This window comes from Rissa tridactyla, chromosome 1, assembly GCF_028500815.1.
Source record: "Rissa tridactyla isolate bRisTri1 chromosome 1, bRisTri1.patW.cur.20221130, whole genome shotgun sequence".
In the NCBI taxonomy this organism is placed as follows: domain Eukaryota; kingdom Metazoa; phylum Chordata; class Aves; order Charadriiformes; family Laridae; genus Rissa; species Rissa tridactyla.
In genome coordinates this window covers 24,719,109-24,744,296 of record NC_071466.1, presented here as the reverse complement: position 1 = coordinate 24,744,296, position 25,188 = coordinate 24,719,109, and the positions used below count along the sequence as shown (strand labels likewise).

At 39.1% G+C, this 25,188-nt stretch overlaps 1 protein-coding gene across 9 annotated transcripts in view; it reads right to left on the bottom strand.

Annotated features, from left to right (window-relative positions):
• Positions 1–25,188, bottom strand: part of CDK8 (cyclin dependent kinase 8) — a 91,582-nt gene that overhangs the window by 17,146 nt on the left and 49,248 nt on the right. For all 9 annotated transcript variants that reach the window (XR_008465296.1, XR_008465298.1, XM_054194433.1 and 6 more), the window contains 3 exons: positions 7,935–7,992; positions 5,022–5,153; positions 1,739–1,882 (listed from right to left, as the gene is read on the bottom strand). Coding sequence is in view for 7 of the 9 variants with exons in the window: in XM_054194433.1 (XP_054050408.1) it covers positions 1,739–1,882; positions 5,022–5,153; positions 7,935–7,992 (334 nt within the window). In the remaining 2 variants the exon portion in view is untranslated. The remainder of the gene's footprint in view (positions 1–1,738; positions 1,883–5,021; positions 5,154–7,934; positions 7,993–25,188) is intronic.

Here is a 25,188-nt window from a genome sequence, read left to right as displayed (position 1 = left end):
GCTGCCGGCTACACTGAAGATGACTATTATGCCCAGAAGACAGGAGAAAACCATGTCAGCCACTGTGCTTGCACCCTTCGGGGCTGTTATTTAATTTATTCAGGTGCAGTTGTGATCTCGGGACAGGAGTACAGAAGACTCCTGCAAACACGGTCTCCCTCTAATGGATTTTCCATTCTGACAGCACTGTGTAAAAAGCTGTCTCAACATAAAAGAAATACTGTTAGCCAACAAAAGGTTAAGAAAAAGTAACATTTGCACACTCAAAGTATATTTCACCTCAACTTCTCTGTGTAGACAAAGCCTGAAATTGATTTAAAAATAAAACAAACAAAAAAAATCACTGCCAGCACGTAGCCTCAAATGTATTTACACACTGTAACTTCTGAAAACGCTCTGTGGGCAAGTAGTTTGATTCAAATCAAATCTTTACTAAGTGTTATCACAATTGCAGAACACTGAGAGATTAAAAATATTACATGAATAAATAAATCAGACACTAATTATTGAATTATTATTTATTTAAATAAAAAAAGTCTTCTCTTTCCCCATCCCAAAGACATGTGAAACTGCTTCAAATATGGCAAGTGTCAATTAAAAAGCAAGAAGTTTGCCGCAATTAAATGAAAAATAGTATTTCTTGTTAAAAACCAAAAGACCAAATGTACACCATTAGAGAGGATTATTTAAACTAATTGGAAAACAACTAATGAGAGTACCATATAGCTATGTAAGCTACACAAAGGCAATGCAGAACCCAAATGAAGTAAGAAAAAAGTAAAATTCTAGGCTAAAAGAAGAAAAGGATAGCATTGCTTAAAGAAGCAGAATTAAAGGGGATTTTCAAGAAAATACAAGTACTTAATACGCAAAGGCATCACTTCCAGGAATCTCATACAGCAGTATAGAAGCAATGAAGTACACACAGGCGAAAAAAAAGTCAAAGGGAAAAATAAGAGCAAACTTAATAACAAAATTCTAGAACCACACAAACCTAAAGACCATAAAATTCATGTGATAGGAAGAAGAAAGTCCACCAGAACAGTAAAGATTATTAATAGTGAATGGACAACAGCAGGGAACACAAGCAGTGAGGAGAAAGATGACCAAAAAAGTAAGAATAAGGCCCCTGTTATTCTGACATCTGCAATCATGTGAACACTAGAAGACAAAGCATTAACTGAAAAGATGCAAGACAGCCTGTAGAAAAACAAGATATGACCAACACTGAGGGGAAAATGCAACAAGTGATGTCCACATTGTAATACGTTTTCGTTCATGCAACCAGTTCGGAATAAAAAAATTTTCTCCATATCATGAGCTTTCTACCAAGGAGTGGGGGGGAGGGGTGGGGTGGGGAAAATACCCTCCCCCACTTCCAAATGCATTTAATTTAGCATGAGTTAAACAACTGCATAATGGTCACTAAATGTATAGATTTCTGCTTGGTTTTAAACAATCATCACTTTCCAAATCTATAATCAGTACTGAAGAAACACAGAAATATTCCTTCTGATTTTTAATTACCCACCATTAAACATGATCTTTTAAAACATTGGTACATGTATATGCAAAAATACCTAATGTGACCATTGGATTCTAGATTTATAACTCATGAAATAAAGATTGTGTTTGAACAGCTTTGTTGCTTTGATCAGCTGCCACCTTCACATGCAAAGAAAGCAATGGAGATACCTTTCTTTGAACAGCAGTGATAACAAAAATATACAGTATGTACCTGCAGGAAATCCCATTACATTGAATATTCTGTCCAGCTGGTCGTGGTGATAAGGATTACTAGTTTTGATATCTTCTTGTCGACAATGGAATATTGGCTCTGATGTTAGCAGCTCTGCAAATATACACCCTATGGCCCAAATATCTTTAAAAAAGGAGAACAGAAATAAAATTAAAAAATCAAATGAAGCTTTCCAAAAGCATCTTGGTGAGGCAGAATGTTAGCTTATCAGAGATAAGGTCCCTGCATTGAAAATTTCAAGTTTCTATTGTCAAAGTGCAACACTCCCATAACTTTTCCTTTTAGCTACGTGATAGAGGTACACAATTCAGTAACTACACAGGAGCTGAGAGAGTATCATACAAGTTTTGTGGTGTTTTTAAAGTGTAGTTACCATTTATTGCTGTAAAAAATTAATATGATTAAGAAAAAAAAAATCAAAGGAAACTATTCAGGTAAATGTCCACACATAAAATACAAACGAAGAAAAGCCAACCAACATCTGTCCCCACCAAGAAACGTGCCTTGTCTGATCAGCCGCTGGGTTTAATAAGTATTACATGACCCAAAAAATACAATTTGAAAAGCTGTGATATCGGAATAAGCCAAATGCTATCTATAAAACCTTGCGGAAAGAAAGTTGCAAGCGAATCACTCCATGCCCACATACCTCAGCCCTTTTTTGATAACATTCATTGGAGAAAAAAAAAAACAACCAAAACACAAGCAAACCAAAACCCTTTCTGTTTTAACTGTTGTGTCCCAATCTGCAAAATCAGATACCCTGAATTTTCCCAGTTGTTTTCCTGGGTTTTTTTCTAGTATATAAAATGCAATTTTTAACCTCCGTAAAGTAACGCTACACTGAGCCTTGGATGAACGAGAAAAGGTCATGAACAAGGACAAAAGAAAACGATGCAGAGAGCATAACCCCATTACTCAGTGTTTGTATACAGTCAGTTTTTATCTATGCTGGAAAAAAAATTACATACTAAAGGCTATGACCATCCATTCAGTTTCACATGCTGCAAGCAGAACAAAATGCCAGTAAAGTGAAGGAACATGCAAATACGATAAAAAAAAGTTTAAAGGAACATATAAAGAAATGTGTTTATCCTATAAAAGAAATATAGTATTAACAGAAAAGTAAATGAAAAGACATTTAAGTCATAAACGTTAAAATTTCTGATAAAAACACTGACACAATCTTAAAAAAAATAATGGCGGAGGACTAAGGAAAGAATTTCAGGTTACAGAAACAAGAACATGTATGCCGACATCCAGCCTCCACCTTTGGGCAAAGTCAGTGGAGCGCTGCAGGGGAAGTTATTTCCCCAGAAATGGTTGCCAGGCTTGAACATAAAACTTTCAAACCAGCCAGCAAGAGAACAAATTCCCAGTCCTCTTCCCTCCAGTCTCCCTCATTTCCATGGCAAAGCTGTTCACATCCCCTAAAGGCGACCCTCCCACAGCCGCTCCTGCCCTCTGCCATCCCTCACCCCGAACTGGGAAGAGCAGAGATGGCAGAGCGAAGTCAACCGCACTATGGCAAAGCTGTTAAAATTCAGGCCGGTCAGTATGAATTAAGTGATGAGGAGGATGCAGCATTAAGCTGATGTAACTAATGCCGTCCTCACAGTGTCTGCGTTCTGTGAGGCTTTGGGTTTTTCTGGGTATGTCTGATGCAGCATCACAGCTCAGCCTGTTGCAGGACTCTGATCACATAGAATCATAGAATCATTTAGGTTGGAAAAGACCCTTGGGATCATCAAGTCCAACCATCAACCCCACTCTACAAAGTTCTCCCTTACACCATATCCCTTAACACCACATCTAAACGAGTCTTAAACACACTCAGGGATGGTGACTCCACCACCTCCCTGGGCAGCCTATTCCACCATCTGACCATTCTTTCTGTGAAGAATTTGTTCCTAATGTCCAGCCTAAACCTACCCTGCTGCAGCTTGAACCCATTCCCTCTTGTTCTATCGCTAATTACCTGTGGGAAGAGACCAGCATCAACCTCTCTACAATGGCCTTTCAAGTAGTCGTAGAGAGTGATAAGGTCTCCCCTCAGCCTCCTCTTCCTCAAACTAAACAGTCCCAGCTCCTTCAATCGCTCCTCATAAGATTTATTCTCCAGGCCCTTCACCAGCTTCGTTGCCCTCCTCTGCACTCGCTCCAGCACCTCGGTATCTCTCTCATATTGAGGTGCCCAAAACTGGACACAATACTCAAGGTGTGGCCTCACCAGTGCTGAGTACAGGGGGACAATCACCCCCCTCCTTCTGCTGGTCACACTATTTCTAATACAAGCCAGGGTGCCACTGGCCCTCTTGGCCACCTGGGCACACTGCTGGCTCATGTTCAGCCGCTTGTCAATGAGAACCCCCAGGTCCTTTTCTGCCAGGCAGCTCTCCAGCCACACTTCCCCAAGCCTGTCGCGCTGCATGGGGTTGTTGTGGCCCAAGTGCAGGACCCGGCACTTGGCCTTGTTGAAGCACACTCCATTAGCATTGGCCCATCGGTCCAATCTACCCAAGTCTCTCTGTAGAGCCTCCCTATCCTCATGTAGATCAACACTCCCGCTTAGCTTCGTGTCATCTGCAAACTTGATGATGATACACTCTATGTCCTTATCAAGGTCATCAATAAAGATGTTAAACAGAAATGGTCCCAACACCGAGCCCTCAGGGACACCACTTGTGACCGGCCGCCAGCTGGATTTAACTCCATTGACCACCACTCTTTGGGACCGTCCATCCAGCCATCTCACTACTTCAAGCAATTCCTATTCGCACTTGTGCTTTGAAAAAGACTGAGACTAAAATGTGGCTTATTTTTACAGTGTAGTTCCAGTGCAGCCAATATATTCTCCATTCTGTACATTCCTTAGATCGTGTATGTATTACACTAGGTAAAAACCTCTACAATAAAATCAATGCACTGTGCCTCATCATCATATGGATTCTATTAATAGTTCAAAGATACATCCATATTTTGTACAACCTCTAACAGCACTTACAAAAATCTTGTGTGAAAGCCATATAAAATTACATTGCAGGGCAGGGCATCTGCAGCCAAAACCCAGAAATATTTCATTCCTACATCTAGCCAGAGACCATAGTAAACTAAACAGTTTGTCAAAGTTTAGTATTTCCTTAAAAATCAGTAGCGTACCTTTAACTCAGCTACTCTCCTTTGTACTATTTATCAATGCTTCAATATTTGGGTACACTTTGCATAAAGAACAAAATAGTAACCTTTCATCCAATTTACTTACCAATAGCTTTGGTATAATGCCTTGCTCCAAGAAGCAGCTCTGGAGCTCGATACCAGAACGTTACAACTACCGGATCCAAGTCTGCTAAAGGCTTCAGAGGTGAATTAAATAATCGGGCAAAGCCCATGTCAGCTGCAAAATTCAAAGAGAGAAGCTTTAAAATTTGAGGAAAACAACCAACTTTAATATTTTTTGTTTTGTTTTAAACAAACTGATTGAGTTTACTTGTTAGTGCTACCATCACTTGGCTAAATAAAAGACAAACGCAGACTGTAGCGGATAGGAATTCTGTGAGCATGTTTTCTTAAAACTTTTATAGAAGTTACTGGATGTCACCACCTATAAAGTATATCATTATAAATCATTACTAACATGAGCCGTTAAGAACAAGGAATTAACCATTGTTCTGAAAAAGCGCATCAACTCACTTCTCTCAGGACACTGGTAAATCCTGACTTATTTCACCTGATATTCTCCGGTAAGATATTCCGTTATTACAGGATGGTCTTTCAAGAAGCAGCATTTTAAATGTGAGCAAAACGCAAGTTCTGCAGAGGTTAGAATGATTTATAATACATACATGCACATCACAAAAGCTCCCTCCTCACGAAGTTAGCTGTAGCAAGATTTCCTTCACACAAAACCAGCAACTAAGCCCACAGCACCTGCCTCCCTGCTAATCTTCTGTCAAGATGTATTTCCGGTATCAGGACACCAGTACTAAATACCATTTAGGCTATGATTTTAAAATTCTGTTTGGGGCCCTTATATCATTAAAAACTGCTTTTTAGAATTGGTGGTATACGACTGCCCGGACAGCTGCCTGAATTACCAAATGTAAGTGATACAGGAAAAAATGGGCAGAGACTAAAATATGCACCTTCTCCCACCAAATCGCGTTCCCGACCCACCAATCCCCAAATCCCAAGGAAGGAGGACTCTGTGGTGCAGGGATATACACGTGCTGAGAAAGACTCGAATGAGATGAGATGAGTAGCCATTCTGAGGGACCTACACGCTATAGCCCACTGGTTGAGGGAAAACTGCAGTGTAAATATGGGTCTCTAATTTGACTACACAATCCTTAATTTTTTTCATATGCATTCCTATTTATGATTGGTTTTATGCATTTAAAAAGAGAAATGTTTTACAGTTATCTACATGAAAATATTCATTACTCAAGATACGATCAAGTCACTAGTAACTATGAAAAATAAGGAAAATTGTTGTCAGAAAGTGATTTTATGACTCAAAATGACACAAAAAGCCTATAAAAATTATTTTAAGTTAAATACCAGTTATGTATTTTTTAGAAAAGTTAGTTACACTGGAAAAGTGGAAGCCCTTGGTATGGGTATAACTTCTGCATTCTTTTCCTGCTGTGCTAATATCTTAAGAAAATAAGAAAAAAAGACATCTACATTTATTAATCTACATTGATAACACACTTAGAAATCCAGGGTCCCCCTCCCTCTTCCCTCGCTGGGAACGGATGGCTCAGAGGACTGGTGGTCCGATACAGAATCTTTCACCTGTCCATTAACAGTCTGACTAAATTTAGTTGTGCTTTAAATCTATTCCCAAATTAATTCAATGCTGTCAATTAAGAAATAAATGGGTGGTCTACGTGCAATTACTAGCAAGTAGTTGTGTACAGCAAATATCACCACCACAGTTGAACGTGAACGTGCCCAGAGGATGACCTACATTCTCAGTTTTGGAAGCAACCGCTCCGTGAAGAATAAAAGTAATAGGAACCAATTTTCCCTTCCGCTGTCCATGCTGTACCTGTTTTGTACAGAGACAACCTCAAGCTCTACTGTCAACCTTAAACCTCGGAAGGGCATTAAAAGCTTTCAGGGTAGGATCTGCAGAAGTGTTCAGTCCTGGCCCGTCCCCTCCCTTGGATTTCGAAGGGCGAGGGAAGGACTAGAGCAGCACTGAACGCTACAAGAAAATCCTACCCCGAATCATTATACTAGTGATTAACAATATAGTTCAGCTAAACAAAACAGTAAGAGTACAGAGCAACAATGCAGAAGAATAATCTCATAAAGGAAACAGAGGGAAGTGAAAAAGATGAGCTACGGGGCTGCATTACCACAGCAAATATAAGTAGGCTGTGCATTAGCAATCTGCTATCAAAGCACTGCCGTGCTAACACACAGCGTGGCATAGCTTATTACTGTTAGGCTACGGTTAATTTTTATTTATTTATTTACTTTAATTTAAAACAACTGTAGATCTACAAACTATCCTCTCACTGTGAGCAGTAACTCCCACCAGAAAATGTTACAATAGCGGGGGAAGTGTTGGGTCCCTCCTACCCTGGTACACCCCAGTTTGAGCATTTAGCAGTTGTTCTCACTAAGCATTTTGACTGGATTACTGTGTTTTCTGGACTTTAAGATCCCTTGCATTTATCTCCAAGGGACCTGTCTACCCTTTCAAGAACATTTTGTAGGCTAAATAACACCTTTGATTCCGTTATAAAATTTAAGGTTTGTAGTAATGAGTAGTTCCCTATTTAGATTTTATAAGCAGCAGCAAGATAATGTCATGGCATTACAGGGGTAAATGGAGGAAATTCTAAAATCCCATTTCTTTCTCCTCCTTTCCCCTAGCTAGCTCTCATCTTAATCCCCATATCAAAATCCCCCACCCCACACAAACCCCCACTTAAACAAAACATAATGACATTTTCCACTTTTCATTGATGAGGCTACAGCATTTCATCATCACAACTGGTGCATGGGGCTAATATCAAGAAGCCAGTCACTCAGAAAACAGCATTTAGGCAATGTGCCCAGGCACGTACTAGTATTACAATGACTACTTTAAGTGGTACAACCGCACCTTCAGAACATTCTAACTTAAATGCTACACTGGGACTTATCAAAGATGTAAACATACCAATTTTTACTCTTCCTCGCTCAGGACCTTCACCCATAACTAAAATATTAGCAGGTTTCTGTGGAAAAAAAAATAAATATACAATACATATACCACGATAAACCTAAACATTAGTCTCTGAAAAGTTAGTTAAGCTTTGTTTTGCCAGTTTCAAACCAAATTTGTTTTGATAAAAATGACAAGTTTCTCTGTCACGGTAAAGCTGTGCAAGGCCCCAGACACAGGTTTTCCCTGACTGCATCTTCCTCATGTTTCTTTTCGGCACTTCTGTGCTCCAGCACCACGTCCCCTGACTGACACCCTGGTGCCTGCCCTCAACCCACAGGAGCTGGCAGTCGCCGAGCTGCCAAGATTTCTACCAAAATTGCCCTAGATCCTTTCGGCAAGAGGCAGTTCCATTGCTGCCCACCACCCTGCACCCCCAGCACAGGGACAGGATGCAAGCTCTACAAGGTGTTTTGCCCAGGGTCACTAGGCACATTTGCAGACACGTTTTACATTAAAAAAAAAAAATCTGAGTGAAATGCAGATTAAACATTACCATATCACTTTATATCGGAGAGAAAAATCATCTAAGTTTTTCCTATTTACAAGTGTATATCAATTCAGACAGCTGCAAAACTGGAAAGCATTGCCTTTACATTATTTTTCTCTCTGGCTTCCCTTTCTTTTACTAGGGAGTTGAGTTAAAGAATTGAGCTAGAGTTCAGCTGATTAGAAACAGTGCTAAGACACTATATAAATCAAACCTGCAGCGCTTATTTTGAGGGGGAGGGGGAAAGTCTGGAAATTCACAACTGAAGCTGAAAATTTATGCTAGACTTGTTTTGAAATGGAGTGATTTAGGTACCCACTCATACTGTAAATCCTGGACAAAACAGGGGCTCCTATTCAGTTGTGAACTGCAAGAATTATAATAAGTCTGAGTTACAGCTCTTGCTCTGATTTCCCAGTTTAAATTGATCTGAAGAGTACCCCAGCAAGACAGTTTAGGCTACCGAAACAGTAATAAAATAAATGCTAATATCTTAGTGTGATTTACCAAACACACATTCTGGGAAATTCTCAAGTCTTCCCGAATCTATCAGGCTCTGGTGTAAACACATTCAAAGAGACAAAAGACCACAATTTCATACTGATCTAGTAGTAATTCATACTGTGTAAAACAAGGTGCAAGAAAATTAATAATCCAGCAAAAAACTGCCTTGAGAAACTTATTTACTACTGCTCATGAAAGGCTCCAACATGGATCTCTGAAACCGTACAATCCACGCACAAAATATGTGAAAGGAATTTGAGGCGTTGCATCTCTTCTCTGAGAGCAGGTTAAAGACGTAAGAAAATGTCATAGCTTGACTGTGATCAAAGAGGTAATACATATCCCATTATCTTTCCAACAGCAATAACAACAGATCCAACTTGTGCTGCATTACCTCAGTGATGTGCAGAAGAACTTGTGTCCCACACCACCACCACCCCTTTTTGTTTTCTTTAATAAAGGCAAACACTCCAGGTAAGTATTGCTTCAACATTTAAAAAAAAAAAAAATGCAGTTATGTGGGCACACAGCTCACGAAGCATTCAATTTTGATTGTTTCTAGAAAAGTCCTAAAATAAACAAGCAGCATAAATATTTGAATTCAGAGTTAATGTTGAAGTTTAAAGCAATTCAAACTGGTAGGTAAGAAAACACTCATATCTTTTACAAAAACTGCTTCAATATATCTGGGATGTTAATAAGCTACACGCCTAATTATTTAATTTTTTTTTAGTAGAGTTAACAATACATTACACAGGCACTAAAATTTTTCAGGTAAATAATACTTTGGCCTAAAATATAATTTCTCCCCCTGCATTTTCACAGGTTGATAATACTCTACAAAAACGCTTGTAACATCCTCATGTTATTTTTACCTTAAAATATTTTGCTATTTGGATTTTGATAGGGCCAAGGAGCCATATACACACAAAGACTCCATTATGCCAGATGATTAACCAACACAGCACTGGGTAACAATTCCTGCCCCAAAGATCTTCTACCTACGTTCAAGGTAGGTACAGATGAGAAGAGAAAGCACGAAGAGATGAGACGGTACTGGTTAGCAAAATAAGTAGCTACAGCTTGATTCACACTCAGATTATTTTTTACTCTCAGAATTTACAGAAAATATTTTAAAATACAGACAATTCAGAAATCCATGTAAGAATCTTCTAAAGCCACAAAATAAAATTAAAAAAAACCTCAGTCGATCTGGAATAACCATTTACAGCAGTTCACCTCTTTCTAGACTCAAAGGCCCTTCACTGAAACAGCTCTGCTTGAAACAGAAGATTCTTAATACGGACAAAAATATTGATACAGTTACATCACTGTATAGAGATATAATATCACAGTTAAAGATTAAAAAATTAAATTTTAAATCAGAGGTGTTATTCTGAAGGTTCCCATTCCTAAAATCATTGCATTAGTAGCTTGGAACAACATTGTTAGTTGAAAGAATTTTCCAAACAAGACCATTAATCAGTATTTAAATTCAATAGGGGAATATCTACCAGAAAGCTGTATAGGGACAGTACTGAAGTTACTAAAACACAAGCATTTTGGGGACTCCCTGAGAAACATTCAAGCCCACAAACAACAGTCCAAAGGCAGGTCCGAGATTCTTGTTAGATATCTGACTCAAGTCCACCATCTGGAAAAAAAACCTACTCCCCACATTTGTCTCTTTGGGCAGCTCATTACATGTTAGACATTTATTTGCAAAGACAAATAAGCAGTCATTAGAAACAGAAGGGAGAAATCTGGACAAAATTCAGTTTGTTACATTTGAGTTAAATTTTCATTATCCAGAGAAAATTAAAGTTTAAAGTGGTTATTCAAATCACTTGGGCTGAGCGAGCGAAGAAAAACCTTTCAGCAATTTTTATATTGTGTTCTGAAAACACATTACTTAAAAACAGCTATCAATTTTTTTGTAACTACAAATGATCAACCTTTTTAAGTCACTCATTTTTGTTCTAATAGAGGCATATGTACTTTTGCTTTCAAGTAAAATAATTTGCTCATGCAAGACAAATGCAAATGAGAAAGCTGTTATGGTCCTAAACTGAATGTGAAGAGCCATGCAGTGATGTACAGCTGAGTACTTGAGATCAACAAAATAACTTTCTGACAACCCCATAGAACAAAATTTAAGAAAAATCACCCTTCCCCACCCCCCACCAACAGCCCACCTCAGCAGCAGGGGAATAATCCATTCTCACGGACGGATGGCCTCAGCAGCCATGGCACAGCACCAAATCTTATCTTGTCCTAGATCTGGCTTTGTAGGACTCCTTGTGTGATTTCTGGATAAATCCTAATCTTGTGCATTTAATCACTATTACTACTGAAGAGAGAACAAAGATCCTCACTGAAATGTTTTTAGGTACTTCTAATTTAATCGTTATTTGCAAAGTGCAAACAGAAATCCTAAGAAGGAGGCTCATTTCAAACAAAGGCACTAAAAACCCAGAGGCTATACAAACGGGTTTATAGATCTACGAAGAACTTCAAGCAGTCACCTTCTTCCATCTGTCTGACCTGACACACGATAACCACTCTCTGTTCACTTGGATCCTAAAGTCTCTGGTGATGAAGGCTGCACAATTCCCAGGCAATCTATGCTCTTCCACTCTTCTTTATTGCAGGGTTTTTCTGCTGCTTCTAACACAACAAATGAGGTTACTCTCATTGCCTCTTACACATCAACAGAAAGATCAGACACCCACTCCTTCACCACAAAGACTTCTTACCCTTCTGAAGATCTACATCTCTCTTCAGTCCTATCACCTACGTTAAAAGAACACTCTTCTGCTCAGTGTTTCCTAGTAGGTTATTTCTTCTGCACGTACACTTGTTCTTCTTGCTTTCCTCTAGCTGTACTGCCTTGGGCCACCTGTTTGTTTGAATTGGAGTGCTCCAAATTACGCACACACTGCTCCTGCCAAGGTTTCTCTTGGGATCAGCAGAGGGATCATTTTACAAGCCTTGCACAGCATCTTCCACTTTATACAACCCCAGTATGGTATCTGGGTTTGCCTCACTGTGTAAGGCTATTGATTCACGTGAAGAAAATGCATGGCTTGTAACCTTAACATTTTTTCTGCAGGATTGCTGCTTTTTTCCTTTTTTAAATCATTGTCACATTTGAACAAACACTGCAGTCACATACTGCTTCCTAACATACACCGAAGATGTTTTGTGTTCGTTCAGAGGGGAAACTCAAACTTTAGAACTTATCTGGTTTTCTATTTTGAAGATAAAAAATGCAAACAACATGAAAATTATACCAACCTACGTCTTGATGAGATGTGATCGTATCAAAAAAAAAAAAAAAGACGACAGCATTCCTGTTGCTCACAGCAAGTTATTCATAGGAGCGGGAGATGATTACTTATTCTATGCCCCCATAATAGATGTCTAGAAATTGAAGGACATTTTCTCATACTCCGGGAAAGGCATTCTGCTGTTGGGTCCTCCTTCCACCAAGTTTTACTCATCAAAGCAATGAGGAAAAAAAAAAAAAAAAAAAAGGCATTTTTGGACAACTTAGCCACTGTTATCTTTCATACAAATTACTTTTAGCATCAAACCAGGTCTGTATGAACTATTACTACACATATTTTTTGCTACTAGGCTGTTCCTGAACTTGTTAGTTTTCAAAGGTTGATTTTAAACATACCTATCAATAAGTAACAAAAGATCCTTTGAATTATGTACAGTATTATAATGTAAATGCTACCTTTTCCTCCCCACTTATTAAATGTTTGCAGTCATCCCATGCATATTTATGAACAGGCTCACCGTCTTTATACCTCCATTTTAATAGAATCAGAGAACATTTTAGGTTGAAAGGGACCTTGAAGATCATCTAGTTCCAACCCCCTGCCCTGGGCAGGGACACCTCCCACTAGACCAGGCTGCTCAAAGCCCCATCCAGCCTGGCCTTGAACACTTCCAGGGATGGGGCATCCACAGCTTCTCTGGGCAACCTGTTCCAGTGTCTCACCACCCTCACAGTAAAGAATTTCTTCCTGATATCTAATCTAAATCTCCCCTCTTTCAGTTTGAAACTGTTACCCCTCGTCCTATCACTACACTCCCTGATAAAGAGTCCCTCCCCATCGTTCCTGCAGGCCCCCTTTAGGTACTGGAAGGCTGCTATAAGGTCTCCTCGGAGCCTTCTCTTCTCCGGGCTGAACAACCCCAGCTCTCTCAGCCTTTCCTCACAGGAGAGGTGCTCCAGCCCTCGGATCATCTTCATGGCCCTCCTCTGGACCTACTCTAACAGGTCCGTGTCCTTCTTGTGCTGAGGGCTCCAAAGCTGGATACAGTACTCCAGGTGGGGTCTCACGAGAGCAGAGCAGAGGGGCAGAATCACCTCCCTCGACCTGCTGGCCACACTTCTTTTGATGCAGCCCCAGATGCGGTTGCTTTCTGGGCTATGATTGCGCACTGCTGGCTCATGTTGAGTCCCTCTCCTCGGGGCTGCTCTCGATCCATTCTCCACCCATCCTATGTTTGTGCTTGGGATTGCCCCAACCCACATGCAGTACCTTGCACTAACGCACCTTTCAAAGAAGGTTTTAGTGTCATCCTAACCAATTTCCATTTGGATAATCCCATACTGAAGAGTTGGGCTGCTAAAACATTATTCAGTAGAGAGTTCACAGTGATGGGGTGAGTCACATCTGTGACTTTTGTTAACCACTAATTTGTGCATCGTTAATGGCTGTGCCACCAATTTTCAGAACTGGCTGTCCTATCCATTTCTACCTGTGATGAGACAAGATAATTGAAAAAAGTGTAACATTGGTTTTCATTAAAACCAATTGATTTAAAGGAAAAAAAAAAGGCAGTTTAAGAGAACAATACTAAGCAAAGTGCTTTTATCCCTAAATTATATTGCTTTTGCAATCATGGCCTCAACAATGATTCTATTAAGATTTAGAATGAATGACTTTTTAATATTTTAGACTTCAAAGTATTATATTGTACAATACAGGAACAGATTCAAATGCACAACCCTGCAATCATACAAAAAAATACATCTTCTCCAGCTGTTTGCACGCAAGTGCCCAAAAAGCATGAAATACAAATAAGTTAAAAGTGTCTTGCTGTGAAGTTTGTCATACAGTGGCATGAGAAAAAAAATCAAAAAGGTTTTGAAAGACAACTGCAAAGGCAAATTGTAGCCTGCTTGGAAGAGCACTTTTGTGACACAGCATTAGAAATCTTAATGTACTGATGTGGTTTAATCACTCCCCAGTTAGGTTCTCTGAGAAGAAAAACTGTGCTACTAGCCTTCAGCTAGCCTTGCAAAATTCACACCCCCATCTCAGGGTCTGTGACCCATAAAACATTTATGCTTCTTAAAGTACATCTGTCTTAACAACCTTGTTGATCTTCAAGTAATAACATAAACCAAAACACATCCTTATTATCAAGGTGAGATGCTCCCCTATTGCATTCTTAGGGATTGGAACTGATTTTTTAAAACATTTTATGGTTAAAGAAAATAATTCCATTCTCTTTCCACTTTGAACAAAACTGACAACTTCAATGCTAAATAGTACTTTAGCACAATGGAAGTGTCAATACAACCAGATTCAAATAATAGTATCAGCACTTTTTCTAAAGTTAATTTATTTCCTTGAATTCAAAGATGTGCAATTCACAATTAAGATAATTTCAGTTGCATTTATTAACTGATTTGAGGCTTTAAAAGAAATTATTATCAAAAGACCACCACAAACACAAACAATAGCTCCCCAGAACTCAACATGTATTAAATCTGAACATTAAAGTCTTTTTTTTTTAATTAAAAAACACATGAATTGTGAAAAGCACTGGAAAACTAAGAAAAACTATTTTAATTTAATACTTCCTGTTAATTATCTTCTTACAAAGAACATCTCAAAGCTGTTTTAAAAAGATAAATCAAGCATCTAAATAAAATTCTCATTAAAATCAGGAACCGTTAAAATTACCAGTAACAACCAAACAAAAATAAAAACGTAGATTACCAAAGCACACATGCTCAAAAATTTTAAAAGTACAGAAAGTATTTGGATAGGATAGAAGACAGAGGGATGCTGTATCTATGCCAGGGAGGCCTTCTGCTAGTTACCATCACCGTATTTTATCTCTGTTTCAGCCTGATGAAAGTTGTTGGCCTCACTATTACATTTTTATGCTCTGAACAGGCTCCAAGAATTTCTTCCCGTTGCTGTCACTCAATTACTGCCAACTTGAGGCAATGTAACTTATTAAAGCCTGTACACATAGCCTAATAGACAGGCTTTTCTATCACTTTCGTTGGAACTGAATTAAAAGGGAAAAAAAAACCCACTAATTACACTTTTCAGGCCAACTCTCCCACTTGCTAAAAACATACATCAGGACAAGTTGCAGTGCGTGACTTTCTGTACTAAGTCTCCAAGGAAGGAAAGGTGGTTATCATAGGCAAAAACACTATTATATTAGGAAAATCTAACATGTCAAATATCATTAACACATCATTCAAAGGTGTAATAACAGACTTAATACATTAAAACAAATAGTCATGGAGAAGTATATTTCCTGTGGGTTTTGCTACACAAGCGATTACTCCATCCATAGGTCAGGATGCCTCTGGATGCTGTGGGCACATCAGAGCAGGATCAAATGCAAGGGAAGAGAGAGCTTGCACTAAAACTGTTTTTTAGGTACTATATGTTATTCTGGATATAATTCTGTCTCCTTTTTCAATTTAGAGTTCTGCCCCACAAGTGAGGACTTTGAATGGGTAATAAAAACACTGAGTACCGTTTTTGCTCACTCATTTCACTGGAGCAGCTTCCACAGGTAACTTTGTACTTTCACACAAAGGAAGAAAACCGCCTTATTTACTCTTTGGTTTGCATGCAGTTGTGGTAGCCCATGCCATTTTCCTTAACAGCCCTATTTTATTTTTGTTTTTCATTTAAATAGTACACTCATCACCCCCAGATCACCCCACCAGTATTGACTAATACATAACTTCTCCTGTTCTGGATGAATCATAGAATCATAGGGTTGGAAGGGACCTCTGGAGATCATCTAGTCCAACCCCCCTGCCAGAGCAGGGTCACACAGAGCAGGTTGCACAGGAACGCGTCCAGGCGGGTTTTGAGTGTCTCCAGAGTTGGAGACTCCACCACCTCTCTGGGCAGCCTGTGCCAGTGCTCTGCCACCCTCAGGGTAAAGAAGGTCCTCCTCATGTTTAGGTGGAACTTCCTATGCTCAAGTTTGTGCCCGTTACCTCCTGTCCTGTCCCCAGGCACCACTGAAAAGAGCCTGGCCCCATCCTCCTGACACCCACCTTTTAAGTATTTATAAGTGTTGATAAGGTCCCCCCTCAGCCGTCTTTTTTCCAGACTGAAGAGACCCAAGTCCCTCAGCCTTTCTTCATCAGAGAGGTGTTCCAGTCCCCTAATCGTCTTCGTAGCCCTTTGCTGCACCCTCTCCAGCAGTTCCCTGTCCTTCTTGAACCGGGGAGCCCAGAACTGGACACAGTACTCCAGGTGCGGCCTCACCAAGGCAGAGTAGAGGGGGAGGATGACCTCCCTCCACCTGCTGGCCACACTCTTCTTGATGCACCCCAGGATGCCCTTGGCCTTCTTGGCCACCAGGGCACATTGCTGGCTCATGGTCATCCTGTTGTCCACCAGGACTCCCAGGTCTCTCTCAGCTGAGTTGCTCTCCAGCAGGTCAGCCCCCAACCTGTACTGGTGCATGGGGTTATTCCTCCCCAGGTGCAGCACCCTACGCTTGCCCTTATTGAATTGCGTAAGGTTCCTCTTTGCCCAACTCTCTAGGAAAAAATAAAAAAGGTAAATCCGGCACAATTTATTACCATGCACTTTCCAGTGGTTGTTAAAGCACCTTTGTTCACAGAACACACACAATATTTCAAACAATGCCCCACAGATTATGTTTTGTGCCACTCGTGTTCAAAGCAAGTCAGGTGAAGTTGGGAGTTCATACAGAGCAAGCTTTTATATGGAATAAGCGTGCCCTGTTTATGCAGCGAATTTTTCACAAACTACTTCAAAACTGCTCAGATTTAATCAAAGGAATATTTTATAGAATCACAGAATGGTTTGTGTTGGAAGGGCCCTTAAAGATCATCTAGTCCAACCCCCTGCCATGGGCAGGGACACCTCCCACTAGACCAGGCTGCTCAAAGCCCCATCCAGCCTGGCCTTGAACACTTCCAGGGATAGGGCATCCACAGCTTCTCTGGGCAACCTGTTCCAGTGCCTCACCACCTTCACAGGAAAGAATTTCTTCCTTATATCCAATCTAAATCTCCCCTCTTTCAGTTTGAAACTGTTACCCCATGTCCTATCACTACACTCCCTAATATAGTCCCTTCCCAGCTTTCCTGTAGGCCCCCTTTCTTATCATCTTTTCAATTTTTCCTCTGTATTATGAGTATAGATCATTCATATAGATCATTGCATTTTCTTTCAACAGCAGGATGCATACAAAACAATTATTATGGCTATTTCCTGGATTTTGAACAATGTATATTCCTATCTTCCACAGCATTTTACACGGTGATAACTTTGCCATAACCTTAACAAGGTATTCAGTACTAAAAAAACAACAAAACTGAAATTGCAAACTGCACTTAAGTGTTTCTAAAAATCACACTTCAAGGTTTTTTACTAAATCTTACTGCAGGGTTTTTATTGACTAAGCTTACTTCAAAGGTACATTTGTGATCAAAGAGCTTCTGGTCCTCCATACCCCTCTCATGTCAGAACCAAAAGTTATAATCTGGCCATCTTGGAAAGCCAGCACATTAAAAACCAGGCTAGTAACAAAAGAACAAGTTCAAAGCTACAGAGAAGAAACAAATCTAGCATAGCCTGTCCATCAGTTAATGTATTTGCATCCTCAAAATTTCACCTGATTCCGGCAAGACCTTTGTTATTAAAAATATAAAAACAGATTCAAACTAATTAAAAAAACCCTTATATATATATATACACACAGAGATATAAAAATTAACTATACATCAGGTATTTATATATGAATGATATTCCTCAATATAGCACTTATATTAGACCCATGTGATTCTCATTACGTCATTATACTTCAGTTATCGATCTACTTAAATGCCTTGGAATTTAAAAAAGTCAAAATATTCCTAAGCTTGAAAAAAGCAATAGCAAAAGTGTTTTAACAAATCCAAATTTGACAAAACGGCACCTTAAGGAATGAGCCCTCTTTATATAAAGGATGCTGGTCCTACACATGGGCATCTTGCTTTCTGAGAAGTGCACAAGTTCAAGACAAAATGACAGAGTAACTACACTTGCTAGTCAGGTATCTCCTTTGCAGCATTCAAAAATCCTCAGCTAAAGAAACTAGAAGAAAGCACAATATTTTCTAATATTTCAATTAAAAATAGTTGTGAAATATAGAAAACTTCCAAATCTTCATTTTTGTTAAGAAAATCGCAGTTATTTGATCATCTTTCTGTACATCCAAATACTGACGTCCTCCTGCTGCTGCTCCTCCTCCCCTCCTCTCCCATTTTTTGTACTGTATGACACAACAAGGTTAGCACAGGCTTTAATGCACATTCCTTTTGCAAACAACTTCATTTCTCTTCTGAAGCCTTTGCGAGGGCAGTGTAAATGGATTGTGAGATTGATGCTGTAACAACTACTAAATGAATTATGACTGACTGAAAATGCCAAGTTCCACACATATGAAGTGATGGGATCCCTCAGCTGTCAGAAAATTTTGGGTATCTGACTAAAGACTTTCAGAACACCACATTTTTAAACACTTTCTTGTGAAAGTTCCTTAATAAAGAACTATTAATAGAAAGCTCAAGCCTTTTCAACAGTTAAACAATGAAGGTAACTTTCACAAGGAGGTCCTACAACTTCACAAGTCACATACTTGACTGAACCTTTTGAAATCTTTTAATAACCCAGTTTTCCTTGTATAGTCAGAAATAACAAAGCATCATATACACAGACATGAAAAAGTGGTACCGCTTCTGTAAGCAATATGCAGATCAAAAATATCCCCTCCAAAACGTTTTTCCATATTAAAAAAAAAAAAACACAAAAAAACCACAAAAAAACCCCAAAACAAAAACACACACCCCACACCTTTTCTTCATTTTACACATTCTTATTAAAACATTCATCACAAAAATCCTTGACACTTTCTGGTTAAATGTGATAGTACTTGGGAAACATCTATTAATTTTTCAAAACACTTCGTATATTACCTGTGCAATACAAAACAAATACAAAAAAAAATTCAATTATTGGACTTCCTGCTTTGCTACATATTCCCCCTGCCCCCAAGAAAATGCATCTGCTATAGGATTCTCCATAGTTTCATTCAGAGATCCTGCAGAAGAGACAAATTATAGATAATTTTAAATGGGCAGTGCCTTTTTAAGCACTCTTCCCAGTTAACAGGAGCTGTTACTAAATTTGGCTGATTTAATCTTATAGGCATCAAGATACTACAATCTGATCAGCCCTTATTCTCTTGGGGAAGGGGTAAAGGAAACGTGAGGTTTCAAGAATTCCAATAAAGAACAAAAATATGAAGTCTTTGTTAAAAGCCTTCAGTGAAACATTTAAAAAAAAGCTTTTTTCTAAAAAAATCTTATACATACTTTATGTATTATTAATTCACCTGTTCTTCTTTTCATCATGACATCTTTCAGTCTGGAGCTTCTTAACAAGAGGAGGTGTTCTCTGATAGGTGCAGCTCTTGAAGACCATGTTCTCAGCACTTAAGTCCTAGATCTTCCTTCTGCATTTCTCACTGCACATATTCCAGCTCCCTCCAGCCTTTCTTTCCCCCATCCAGAATCCTCAAGCTCCTTTCCCACCTGCCATCTGTTTTGATGACCAAGTGCACAGGGCCAGGGGAGAGGGGGAAGCACAAAGGATGACCAGTGATCTTCAGAGTGCAGACAAGCCAAACTGAAATGGCCCTGCTGCAACTCTCAATGTATTTCTCCCAAAATGCCTGTCCTCCTCTATTTGACATCTGCTTTTCATGAAATTTGAGAGAATTTCACTGTTTTGATACCATACCATTTTACCAAACATATCTGAAATTTGCCAACGGATACAAATGTTCCTTGGGGGAACCCGCAAAAAGAGGCAGGCACGGGGTAAGCTTTGTCTCCTTAAGCAGCCAGGCTACAGCCACACGGTAGACCAGCAAAAAGTTTTTTTTTTATTGTGGAACATGCAACACCATTTGCATTTTTTTCAGCTATTTTTCCTAGGTACTGTAGTAGCAATGCTATCATTTCTCCTATCTCAAACTCTAAAGTACCCCCTTGTTTGCAGTTTAGAAGTCACTATGCAATATGCGGACAGATGGGCTTCTGGTGCTATTATTAAACGTATGTTCCACCAAACAAGGACAAACTTCTCAAAAGCCACTACAATGACATTAATTCTTGATGAAAGGCACTGAAAAGGCCTGCCCTTGATTTGATACCCTGTAAGGTAAAGATGTAAATGGCTATGAAGATCAGTCCTGAAATATTCCATCTAGCACCGAAGGGCTCTAGGGGAAAGAGGACAGAGAAAACAAAAGCAGTACTCTTCACAACAGCATTTATGCCGTATGAAGAAAAACTATGAGTTACTTTCCCTTGTTGCAACAGTTCTTCACTACCTGTTAACTGGGCCAAGATCACAGGTTAAAAATTATTTGCTTTTCAATAACATAGAAATGTCAGGAAAAAATACTCTGCTTCCACTGCTTCTTGTGTCTGGCAGTTCTGTAGCAAGTAAGTGAAAAACATCTCACTAAAACATGAATAATCAGGTAGTGCAATTCTATGCTTCGAAATACTCATCTGTGTTGTACTCACTTGTCCCTAAGATATCTGGTGGTTAAATAAGCAGCTTCACTTTTTCCATTTCTTTTTTGCATCTCGCACTTTGATATAGAAGTTTCCACTGAACACAGAACTCCAAATTCAGAAGCTTTACCTGCATTTCCTCTAGCCAATAACAGTCTAAAAGTAAGTCTGTCTAGGTTTGGTCACATTATTGGCTAGGTAAATTAGCAAAGTTGTTCTAATATATGCATTGCTCCACCTGGAGCTTCCATTTAAACTTCAAAGACTGTTTATTGTAGTTTCAAAACAAGATATGTTCATGAATAGAGCAAAAAAGTGTTTCCAGTATCACTGTCAGTTGTAAATGACAAGGTTGTGACTCAGCTTTTATCACCGCAGAGGATTAATTATTTTAAGAATTATTTACGGAAAAAAAAATTACTGAGCTATGAAGCAAGAAAGCTGTTGATAAACTAAATTTAAGATCCAACAAACAAAGCAGAAGTCAGCACACCAAACAAACCAATATAGTCAGACCCTTTGGAAACACCTGCAGAAGATAATGAAAGGCTAAAAAACATTACTCATCTTTATGATACTCATACAAGGTTGGACTTGACCATCAAACAAACGTGGCTTTGAATAAAAGCAGTAGTCTAAAAGAAGTGGCTTTGGAAAACACTCTTGCAATTGTGAGATTTCTGACCTCTCCTTGCACCTCTATTTTCATTTGAATCAAGTTTATAAACAAGCTTTTTACTTGCAATCATACAGACATCTATGAAAAGTTCCATATTCAGCATTTCATCTTACTATAAACGGGAAACTAATAGTATCGTGTGGTAAATGATTATCAAGAAGTTTCAGGATTGATTTTCCATTTTTGCTAAACGCTGGCTGCTTAATTCTCAGGTGTATCTGTTCATCATTCTGTTCACATTATCATAAATCTTGGATTTTTATTCTACCCTTTCACAATACTTACTTAAAACTTGTTAAATGACCTTGCACTTGCTTATAAGATCTGAGGTTAAAGATGATCAACCTGTAAAAAGCCATGAAAGATTACATTCATATTCAAGAATTGCTTGAATGGAGGTGGTGTATGAATTAAAAAAATCTGTTCACTATCTGTAAAGATGGCCAATTTACAAAATCATCAGGAAGTCTTGCAATGAAGACCCAAATACAACTGGAGAAACAGACTGAATATTGTATTTTCATTTATCTTTTCCATTTGATTTCAGTGCTATCTTTAGCAAAATAGGCATAGTATTCCAGCCAAGAATAGATGTAGGGCTAAATCCAAGAGAGGTCTAAAAATATGAATCTGTAACACTTAGAATTGGCAGATTTTTTTTTAATCTCTCAAGACTTGGGTATCTCTTTCTAGAGATACTGCTGTTACAGGAGTGCTTCATACCCAAAGTTGGTTACAATTTGATGATCCAATAGTAACATATATTTCATTGTATGACCACACTGCTTCCAAAAAAACCTTTTAGTGATACATCACCTTTTTTCCCCAGGAAAAGAAAATTACGCTGCAGTCAAGATACATCACAAAAACGTTCTCCTTCACTGAAAAGGTTTTGTATTTCACTGCTTTCTTCACACTGTTCCCTTATTCCATATGAGCTATTTGATCTTTCATATTCTTCTTACTCTCACCTGCTCCTGCTTCCCCTCCCCTCTCATGGCTTCTCTTCTATTGATTTGTCACAAGCTGGATTTTAGATTTTGAAAAAGCAATAATTGAAGTTTTCAAGACAGTTTAAATGGTGAAGATATAACATATTCATAGAAAGGCTGAAATTGGAAGGCACCTCTGGAAATCAGCTGCCAACTTGTTGAGGGTGCACTCTGTCCCATCGTCCAGGTCAATAATGTCAATGTTAAACGGCACTGAACTCGGTACCAGCCCTTGGGACACTCCATTAGTGACTGGTGGCCAGCTCAACTTCATGGCACTGATCACAATCCTCTGAGCCCATCAGCTCAGCCAGTTTTCAATCAGCCTCATTTCACTGTGCACTTACCTAGTCTGTACTTCGTTAGCTTCTCTGAAAGTATGTTATGGGATGTAGTGTTGAAAGCCTTACTAAAGTAGAGATGAGCAACATCCACTGCTCTTCCCCCATCCATGCAGCTAGTCATTGAAGGCTTTCAGGTTGGCTAAGCATGATTGCGCCTTCATAAATCCATGCTGACTACTCCCAATCACCTTCATGTCTTTCAAATGCTTGGAAATGGCTTCCAGGAGGATTTGATCCATCACCTTCCCAGTGATCAAGGTAAGAGTGACTGGCATATAATTTCCCAGATGCTCCTTCTTGCCCTTCTTGAAGATGGGAGTGACATTTGGTTTTTTCCCCTCATGAACCTGCCCTGATTACTACGACCTTTCAAAGAGAGCAGCCACGAATGATTTGCGTATATGAAGCACATGATTTTATCTATCTCTACAGGCTTCTCTATGGTGAATTCAAAGATCTCTAACTGGTATGCCTTCTACTTTTCGGATTGGAAGGCTGGTAGTACTGCAGCAATATACTCTTTATTTCTAGCTTCAAATCTGCATTTGTACAAAGCTGTCAGATATTACTCAATTAAGAGTTTGACATAATAGGCCATTGCCAACAACAATGACCAAGAAGAAAGCAAGCCAAAAGGATTCTCATTTGCACAGCAGTTTTGGGTTTTGTTTGTTTGGTTTTTTTTTTTTTTTTTTTTTAAGAAGTTTGAGGGTTTTTTGGGGATTGTCTTTTTTTCTTTTTAAAGTCAGTGGCATGAGCATCAAATACTTAGTTTTGCAGTCATGAGCATCAAATACTTAGTTTTGCAGTCTCTTCTGATCATTTCTACACTTCAATTAGTTACTGGTTTGAAAGTTTAAAACAAAGAAAATGCTCAGAAAGGTAGCCAAGGGAGCAGTCATGTTCCCTGCAAATAGCAGTATTAAGAAACACTAGATAATGTTATTTTAACTATAGAATATTTAGAATTATAGAAAATTACAACTTACAGGAAAGCATGTAATTACAGCCTATTCAAGAAAACAAGGTTCTGCCAGACACATTGTTCTTTTGTGATCTTGTGAAAGCACACACTTACATAATGAAAAACTCCTTGGAAACAAAAATCTTGGGAAATGGAACAGCTGACAACCAAAAGAGTGACGGGGTTTGGGTTGGGTTTGGTTTTGTTGTTTTATTTTTCTCCTTTGAAGCAAATCACCAATAAGCCACTACAACACCTTTTGGGAAATAATGCCTATTATCTGTTTATATACTTAAACAGGGTAGAAGAGCACCCCGCTTTTAAAAGCTCCTAACTTCTTCCAAGTAATGTGCACAGCTTTTCCTGCTATTTGTTTTTAAGCATTCAGGTTTATTCCTTCAAATGACAGTTTTGTAAGCACTAGAGCAGGAGCAAAGGGCATTCCTGTATTTCTGAAGTAATCCTTGAATTTTGATGAGGGAGACATCCTTGGATTCAAGAGCTCTAATGTGGAAAATGGTAAATTGGCAGGGTGAAAGTTCCATATATTTAACCTTGCCTAAAGCACATGCTCAAGTGATTCACAGCCAGCGCCTGGAAAGTAACTAAGTTGTTGTCTACCAAAAAAACACCCTGGCAGTGGCTTCTCCTCATTTATTGTTAAAGGAACATCTTTAATGCTCCTGCTAATCCCAAACCTGGCAGCAGGTATCCTTGGGAAGAGTCCAGGTCCCAGGAAGCTCCATTCCAACTGTATTAAAGCTTGTCGGCCTGAAAGCTTATTAAAAACAGTGCTCATCTCCCGGCAGCAGTTTAGCTGAGCTGCACACTAGGAATGCATTAAATAGGCTGCAGTATCCCATGCTAGCGCTAGTTTGCAAATGGTCACATCCACAGTGACACAATCCCAGATTAACAAGGACATGGACAGTATTGACAACGACTAAGAATTGTCATTCCTTTGTCAAGAGATAGAAGGAAAATGGGAAGCAGGAGCCCAGCACTGTGTTACCACTCCCATACCTGGCTTGCCAAGTGTTCGGCACCCGCCATGCACACAGAAAGAGGCCAGGGAATTCAGTCTGAAAATCTGGGAACAAGAAAGGTTTGATCGTGGTGTCTCAGCTGCAGCAGTACAAGTAAGACCCATGAGATTTCCTCTTGGGTTTTTTTGTTGTTTGGGTGGTGGTTTTGCGAGGGTTTTTTGTGGGGGTTGGTGGTACATTTTTAAGCTGCACCACATTAGTGCAAAATCGATTATTAATTTAATATTTTGTGAATATATTATTAATTTAAATTGCAGACTAATCTTACTGACACCACCCAAAACCAGTGGAGAGGTG